We start from the raw sequence: 9,147 nt of genomic DNA, 5'->3' as shown, positions 1-9,147 counted from the left end.
ATAACCATCCAACAGTTATTCCATCGCCGTTGTCCATTGAGCCCGCTTTTACAGGATTATTGCCAATGTAATCATAAAAAGCCAATTTCTCGGAAATTTTCGACCAAGCTTTCGATAAACTTTTATAAAAAATAAAATAAATCATTCTTTTTATTCTATGAATCCATTAAAACAAAAAAGGCCTGGCATGCATCACGTCTAGAAAATATATAGGTGTACCTATTGTGATCCTGGGTATAGCACAATGTACATAAAAATTTGCATTAATAATTATGCTATTGATTTGAGAAAAGAAACAAATTATACCATGATACTTACTAATTAATAAACAAAAACAAGGAAATCTCAAGCCAAAAGTTCAAATAACAAAACAACCACATTGAATAACCAATCTCCCTCTTTTACTATACCATTATACCAAACCTTTCCCCCACAAAAGTAAGAAAAAAAAAAGAAAGTAAGAAAATGAAGTTACAAAGGAAAAATGGAAAATAATGTATCAGTTCCTCATCTAATGTCCTAAACTGAGGACCTCTACCATATACCCCAACCCATCTAACTTAACAACAAAAACTCATTTAGTTAAGAAAAGAACAATGAAATGTAGAGCATAATAATGTCATCATGCATTTATATATACATATACCAAGAGAAGAAAACCCAAACTCACAAATAATTTGGGAACTAACCCTTTATAAGTTGCATAATCCATCAAAGTATACCTCTCCCATGGCACCACCAGTGAATAATAATACTCTCTTGTTCCAGCCACATTGTGCTTCTAATGTTGGTAATGACGAACTTCCATACATGTCATCTTCTTTATAGGAGGATAAAGATCGGATCCGAGGTTCCTCTCAGCGCAAATGAGTGGCTCAACCTAACCAAACTAGCTGCTGATGCTGCTGACATGAACGCGCCGATCCGAACTCCTCCCTTCACTGGTCTTATATATCTCCAATATACCATTAGTTTTCCCCTTGTATGTGGTAATAAAACTTTCACCAAGGACCATATATAAATCCCATATCTTGGAAAAAAAGCAAAAAAAAAAAAAAAGACCTAGTTTTTTTTTTTTTGATAGGATGAACAACAAAGAGGGAGATTATGATGATGATGATGATTTGAGGGTTTCAGATTAAAGAAGGAACTGAAGACCCAAGATTGTTGTTGGAAGGATCAAGCCAAGCACCAAGATTAGGTCCTGAAGTACCCCAAAGAATTGATGGATCAGATGAAGATGACATTATGTTTGGATCCATTATCTGATGATTTTGATTAGAAGGGTTATTATTATTCCAATGATGATGATTAGTAGTGAATGACCTATTTTGCCCCTCAAATTCCATCTTGACTTCCTTCCTAAACATCCCATTTTGGCCATTTCCTTTCATGTGAAGATCATCTTCATAGGAGGGTAATAATGTCTGAAAATTATTATTAGCTCCTTTCATTTGATGAATACTAGAAGCTAAAAGAGAAGATATTGTTGGTGAAGTTGTAGTGGTAGTAGTAGTGGTATTGGTATAGTTTGAAAGCATAGGGTTATTTGCTGATGATGAGATCAAATCTTGGAAAATTTGTTTAGTATTTTGTGGGTGATTATGATGAATATTCATATTATCCATATTTTGGACTAACCCAGATGAAAACCCTAATCCAAGACCATTAATTTGATGTGGGTTTTGAAGATCATACCTTGAAAATGGGTAATTAATATCAGAATTAGCTGAATGATTAGTGGGTAACCCATAAAACAGAGGATGATTATGATGATGATTAACATGATTTGAACTTGAAGAGATCAAATCATGAATCTGTCCACCAGAAGAAAGAGAATTCAATCCTCCACCACCTCCACCACCACCACCGCCACCACCAGAAGAAGCTGAACTAACAGAAACTTCAATATTACTATTATTAGAAGAATTACTACTATTATTAGAAGATCTTTTAACTCTTTTGTTCTTCCTACAACCACCACCTACAGGAACATTCCTTAAAGTACCTCCTCTAGTCCAATACCTCTTACATGCCTTACAAAAATGCCGTGGCTGTGATAAGCTGTAATTGTTGTAGTAGCAAAACTTCGTATTCGTTGAATCGCAACGAGGACATCTTAATACCTCCTGATTTCCTGCTTTCTGCTGCTGTTGCTGGTGTTGCTGCAACTGTTGCTGATGTTGCTGATGTTGTTGTTGTTGCTGGTGATCTTGTGCAATTGCAGCAACTTTGTGATCCATAACTCTAGTACTAGTAGTATCTCCAACAACAGTACCTGTTATTGATGCTACTGAAGCCATGTTGTTGAAGCTAACTTTTGGATCATCTAACTGGTTATTATTATTATTCTGTAGTAAGAAAAACAAGGGAAAAATAAACAAGAGAAAAAAGTTAGAATTTTTTTGTTTTTAATGTTTTTGTGGGTTGCTATATTTAGGGTTGAAAATTAATACCCACATAAGGATTTTTAAGATACTCTTCCAAATACTAGCAAACAAAAAAGAAATGGGGTCCAAGAATTATAGTGGGTATGTAATGTAATGTAATGTAATGTAATGCATGTGTATTATTCGAGAGAAAGAGAAGAAAAAAGAGGAGAGAGAGAGAAAGAAAAAACCAACCTGTTGTGGCCATTCATTAGAAGATGAAGATATGAGTAGCATTTTCTCACAGTTTCCCAGCATTTTCTTTGTTTCTCAAAACAACAATATAAGTAAACAGACAAAGAACAGGTAGTAGTAAGGTATGTAGGAGATTTAAATACTATGTAAAAACTACTTAAAGATAAGCCAGAGAATTAAGGGTGTTTTTTTTTTTAATTTTTATAAACAAACACAAAAAAAAAAAAAAAAAAAAAAAAAAAAAAAAATTCACGTGATGATTCTGGGTTTTGTTGTTAGTTTATATGGGAATCAAAAGTAAGATTTGAATAGAAGAGGGGGACATTCAAAAATCGAAGAAGAAGACAGAGAAGAAAAAGCAGCATTAACATTTTAACAGATGAATCTCACTGGGTTCGAGAAAGGGGAATTGGAGGAGAGAGAAAGATAACATACTGCTACTACTGTAGAGTGTAGTCTGTAGTAACATTACATAAGATTATAAAGAATATAAGATGATGACAGTACGCATCACTACGTAACAATAACATTCCTTTAGTTAGGAGAATTGAATAGGATTAGAATAAGGAGAGAGAATAGATTGAGGGAATCCCTAGAGGCCCAATCCACGATGCATATTAGACAGCAAATCCCACTTTGCTTTTTTTTTAATCATATTTATTAGTACTCTCACCCTTTCATAATAATACTGTCACTATTAAAATGGAGCTTTTTTCTATTATTAGAAGAGATGGCTGGCCTAAATACCAACCCCATATAGCCATGCAGGTTACTAGTGTGAAAGAATCGATCAACTCAATTAAAAGCTTAAATTGATGGTTGAAATTCCAAGAATAGATTTATAATTTATCACGCCCTCTCATGCAAGAGCCATTTAGGGTTGAAGTGTGGATGCAGCACAGGTCTCCCTCATACCTGGCACTAAATATTCCACTGAGAAAGGAGGGGTGGATGAGATTCGAACTCGTGATATCTTTGTCACGCTGGCTCTTGATACCATGTTAAAGGACCAATTCAACCAAAAGCTTAAATTGATGGTTGAAGTCCCAGAAATAGATTTATACTCTATCAACTAGCTTGTGCCTGGATGGACCGGATTTTGATATATAAAAAGTGGTATGTTTCGGGCTAAGCCTTTGATCAAAATTCCCACGCTAAAACCCGCTTACGGGCCGTGTCATATGGACCATTTTCGGATCGTGTCAAAAATTAGCTTGATTTTTCATATTTAAGTTGGATGTGAATTGGATGGGCCCGACCACGGGTCGAAGAATCATGCCCAAAATCCATCCATTTTGGGTCTGTCCCATGCATGTTGATCACCTCTACTTGTAGGCACCAATTTGCAGGTTGAGTATAAAGGTAAACAGCTTAGAAGACAATAGGCATAAAGACTAATTGTCATTTGCCATTATAAGAGAAATCCCTAACATACTATTTTGATGAGATTCGAACTCTGCGTAAAGTCCTGGAGTTCGGGATGGTACTCCGTTGATCTACCATATCCCCTCTTTAAAAAGGATTGTTTGGTTGGACAAAATATATATTTTGATGAATAATTTTCTCTCATTTTTAAAAGTGTTTGCTAAGAATCAATTTTAGTTATTAAAATTATAGTTGGTAAAATTCAATATTAAACATTAAAAATTGTTAGTAAAAATGAATTTTATATTTATTAAAGATCTGGAAATTCATACTAACTATGTGTTCTTTTAGTTGCACCATTTGCTTTTTTACGTACTCCAACATGCTTTTTTCTTATATTGGTAAGATCTAACAAGCTACTTGATTATGTTTTTTTTCTTATATAATGGTAAGATAATTTACTCCTGAGTAGATTGATGAATATTGCCCAAATTGACGTGGTGCAAGTAAAAAATATGGAGAAAGTATAAAAAAGTAACATTAATTAATCATTATTAGTTTTAATAAGTATATGTCAGTTTCAATTAGTAAATCTAATTTCAGTTTATTATCTCTATTACACAAGACAAGGGGCGAATCAATAGTGTCTCCCTTGAAATTTACTAAAATTCCCCTCCACAACATAGATATTACATTTCAAGCTTCTACAAACAACCTCTTGTAGCTAATCAACCTCAATCCATGCATAAACTTGCTAAACCAAAAAAAAACTATCAATCAAATCTCATTAAAACCAATCAACTCATATAATGTTCAATCACATAAACTTAGCTTGTGAATAAAAGGGATTCAATTAAAAATATTCATTATCAAGAACTTTCCAAATATTAATGCCACATGCATAACAAAAAAATCTACACGGCATAACAACCTCTCAAATCAAATTTTCCATAACACAAACTCAATTACAAACACAAACTCCAAACAAAAAAATCAGTTCTCTTTGTAGATTATATTAGAGCTTCACGACATTCTCAAATACGAAACTCTCAAATTTGCCGATTCTTTATTAGGTGTACTGTTCTATGTTTAGTAAATCTTAAGAATATGGAATATGTTCAGAGTAAAATAAAACTCAAATTACAGTAACTATTACGAATACGTGTTGTATTAGATTTTTTTTAAAAAATTTTTTGACTTAAATTACAGTTTATTTAAAATATAATTCAAATATAGTTGAAATTTGAACTAAAATTACATCATAAATGGTAAAAATAAACCAAAATTCGTCAAAAATAACTTTAATCTAACTTGAAATGTCATCGCATGCATCACGTGCAAAAAGAACTAGTAATTTACAAAATGAACAGTGTCTAAATGGTGGGAAATAGTTTTAGCAAGGGTACAAAATAAGACTTTGAAGAGTACAAGCAATTTCTTTTTAAATGAAGTAATAATGGTACTTCTTCCTCCATATTCGTCATCTTCCTATTTCCTTCCTTTCTAGCTCATGCACAATCTCATATCTGTTTTAACTACAAGGGTAAAGAGAAGAGGAAATATGTAGTTAAAAATCTAATTCTCACGAGTCTTAGCAATATCTAATGGAAGGGTTTTATTGAACCTCTGGCCTGTTTTCAAGCTTTTATATTGGTTCATTTACCCTTCCGTACTTCCATAACAGGATTTTGAACCGCCTGTGAATTGCTAAATGATTTAAAATTTTTATGTTATACAATATACAAAATTGTGATATATGCCCATTAAGAAAAATTAAATCAATTAACTTTTTTCTATTTTTATGGTAAGATAAAAAACCACTAAAAGTGTATAAGAAAAAACGCTCGATAAAATGTATAATACAAGATGATAAAGCTCGTAAGTAAGGAGCAAAACCTGAACTCTACCACCTTAACAAAGCTTGTGACTCTTGAATTTACATCGCCTCATTGTATATCTACCAAGTTCAAACTAATTTGAAACTACAATGAGATGTGTAAATGCTATTTTAACATAGGTCATAGTTTGATCTATGCCATGACATTTGTAAATGCACTAGAATGGATTATAGATTTTTAGGAAATCAAAAGAGTAGTTAATTTGTGACTTGGAGTATCAATAAAGATAGAAGAATGTGGTGTAATGTAGAATATGCTATTTTGCTTGATCTATAGCCATTCAACATCTTGCAAGACAAGGTCCAAGGTTGGTTTAGCCAATGTAAAGAATTAGCTTGCAAAATAGAAATCATAGGGTAGGTTAGCGAGCTAGCTAAGACTGTAGTGGTTAGTGGTGTTTAGTATCAACTGTTATCAACATCATGATTGCATATATTTCGGGATCATCCAGTCATCCGCATGAAAAGAGGGGGTCGACAAGGCGCGGCCACATTATAAAATTCACGGAGCATATAAAAAAAACAGTGCTGTAAATGAAGGGCTAATAGTCATACTATAATTGTTCTTCCTCGATAAGCATCTCATTTATGATTTGTCCACCTTATTTTGACCTTTTTAAGAAAAAAAAAGTTTTAAACCTGAATTATGCTCAGGATAATTACATGTTTATTTATTAATGTTTTACTTTAGAATGATAACGGGCGTGTTCGGCACAAGCTTTTTAAGTAGCTTTTAGTGTCTTGACTTGGTCAAAACACTAATTAGAAAAAATAATAATGTTCGGCAAGGTAGTGGTGTAAGTAGCTTTTAGTGGTACAAGTAGTGTTTTAGTAGTGTTTGTCAAAAGCTATAATTTGTAGCTTTTGGGTAGCTTTTAGTGGTATATAAATTATATGTTAAAGTTTTATTTGAGTTTTTTAACTAGTTATTCTTAAACAGCTACTTTGACAGCTTCTTTTACCGAATATTAATATTTTTTACCGCTACTTGGACAGCTAACAGCTACACACCAACCACTAACAGCTACCATTACAGCTAACAGCTACTCTCACAGCTAAAAGCTACCACCACAGCTACGGTTGTCGAACACGCCCAACATCAAGTCTTACTTGATTCAGTGGTTAAGACTTTATTATACATGTTTGTGATCAAGGTATCAAATTTTATGCAATGCATTTTTATTTTTTATTTTTACTGTATGTGAATTACGTGGGTTAGAGCACTCTAACAGAAAGCGCCTTGTGATGTTATTCTTTAATTAGAAATGCTTTTAATATATTAGTATAGAGTAGTGATATAGCATAAAACTATTACTTGGTCTTCAACTATCAAATCGACTTAATTGCTCGTGGGGTCATGTATAACACACAAAGAGGAGTCAAAATGGACAAAACACCACAAATTATATGTTAATTTGGAAACTGAAAGCAGATTACAACTTAAAGTAAGAACATAAAGAACATTATCAATCACTATTACAGAAACATCAATTTGCGTCGGATCTGGGTCCGATGCGAGAACTCTTAGACACAAATTTGCATAACTAATTTGCGTTGAATAGAAGTTTGACGCAAAAGTCGTGCCATTTCCGTCGAACCGTTGGTCCATACCGACGCAAATAATGAAAAAGGCTTAATCTAGTCGTGCCATCTACGTCGCGTATGACACCACATCTGACGCAAAAGGCCCGAATTTGCGTCAGATAGGTTGCCATAAACGATGAAGGGCTTTTTTTCTTTAAAAAATTCTACTGATAAAACTCGAAGAACCGGGTCAAATTATGTTACCCTCTTTGAATTTGATTGAACCCCTTCTGTGATTGATGGAAATTTGGGGGTTAGGCTTGACGGGGGAGAATTAAATGATGCGTCCATAGACTTCAACGTCAGTTATCCAGTTGTGCGGGAGGAGACACAATTCAACGTTTTTCTACTAGTGAATAGTAATGGCCTGGTGGGAGAGAGGCAAACATAGTCGGATTGAGTGGCAAGAACTATCGACCCAATAGAAAGACTAACAAAACAGTCGAAAATATTAGTGACATCAAACAACCATGAAGAATTACTGGTGACTATGATGTGCGGCACCTGGGTCAATAATCCGCAGAGTATTGTTAAACTTAACATAAAAGGTCACTTGTTCAAATTTATCCACCCCTCCTCTTTAAGTAAGATACTTAGCGTCAGCCGCCAGGCATGAGGGGAGCTTGTGTTGCATCCACACTTTAATCCCGAAGATTGGCTCTTGCATGAGGGGGGGGGGGTGATAGAGTATAACTATTACTGGTTCTTCAACCACAAAGAAAAAATTGTAGCCTTACACAACCCACTTGCTATCACCACACCATGTTTGGCTTGAGTTTTTTGCCTTCGGATCTAACATTTAGAAACCCTAACAACGGATCTTGAAAAAGGAAAAATAAATTACAAAAAGTTTTAAAAACAAAAATGGAACTAAGAAACTAGCGACAGCGGAGTTAATGGAGTTAAGTGATGAACGAAGTTGAGTGAGGATGCGAGATAAGCCACAACGACAATGGTGACGTTGGTGGAGTCGACCAAGGATGAGAGACAAACGAAGGTGAGCGAGGATGACGAACGGCGACAATGATGATGGACTTGTGGAGTCGAGCGAAGATTTCGTCAATGTTCAGCGAGGATGTTAGGAGACGAACGAGAAGTTCGTCAATGTTCAGCGAGGATGATGAGAGTCGAACGAAGAATTTGTCGACAATTTGCGAGGCAGTAGAATACATTGGTTGTGGAGGATGAGACAAGAGAGAGGCGAGCATATGAGAATGAGAGATGAGAGAGGTGAGCGGATGAGAGTGCAAGAAAGGAAAGGATACATACTTATGTAGTTTTTAGGTCCATTTATGTTGCATTTTGTTAGAGAATTTAGATTCTTTTTTAGGTTCATTATTGCATTATATATTCTTAAGTTATGCTATTATACTTCTATACATTATGCTTTTGTTTTTTTATGAAGTTCAAGTATCGAGAATGTATTTGGAGTATAATTAGCTAAACTTGAGCATTAGGAGCATTTGAAGCATTTGAAAGGATGCAGCAATGATATGCATGAATCATTATGGATATCTTTTAGTACGAGTTTGAGTGAAAATAAAGCGGAAAATCAATACCAGAAATGTGGAAAAGGAGTCACGACTACTCTTTTGATTATAACATCTAATGTTTGTATGATAATTCAATAACTCTAATGGTTTTGAAAACTATAGACTTAAAGATCTTTCCAAATAT

General features: G+C 34.2%; 1 protein-coding gene across 1 annotated transcript; it reads right to left on the bottom strand.

Annotated features, from left to right (window-relative positions):
- Positions 1-247: 247 nt before the first annotated feature.
- Positions 248-3,208, bottom strand: LOC104900650 (dof zinc finger protein DOF1.4). The gene is made up of 2 exons (XM_010688129.4): positions 2,625-3,208; positions 248-2,351 (listed from the first exon to the last, which is right to left on the bottom strand). The coding sequence occupies exons 1-2, from the start codon at positions 2,685-2,687 to the stop codon at positions 1,134-1,136; spliced, it is 1,281 nt and encodes a 426-aa protein (XP_010686431.2). The 5' UTR covers positions 2,688-3,208; the 3' UTR covers positions 248-1,133.
- Between the last annotated feature and the right edge of the window lie 5,939 nt (positions 3,209-9,147).

Source organism: Beta vulgaris, chromosome 8, assembly GCF_026745355.1.
Source record: "Beta vulgaris subsp. vulgaris cultivar EL10 chromosome 8, EL10.2, whole genome shotgun sequence".
NCBI classification, from domain to species: Eukaryota; Viridiplantae; Streptophyta; class Magnoliopsida; order Caryophyllales; family Amaranthaceae; genus Beta; species Beta vulgaris.
This window is presented reverse-complemented; position numbering and strand designations above follow the sequence as displayed.

Coding starts and splice junctions, on each gene's coding strand:
- LOC104900650 (XM_010688129.4), bottom strand. CDS start 2,687: ATGCTGGGAAACTGTGAGAAAATGCTACTCATATCTTCATCTTCTAAT. Junction 2,352..2,624: donor CTAATGAATGGCCACAACAG/GTTGGTTTTTTC, acceptor TTCTTACTACAG/AATAATAATAATAACCAGTT.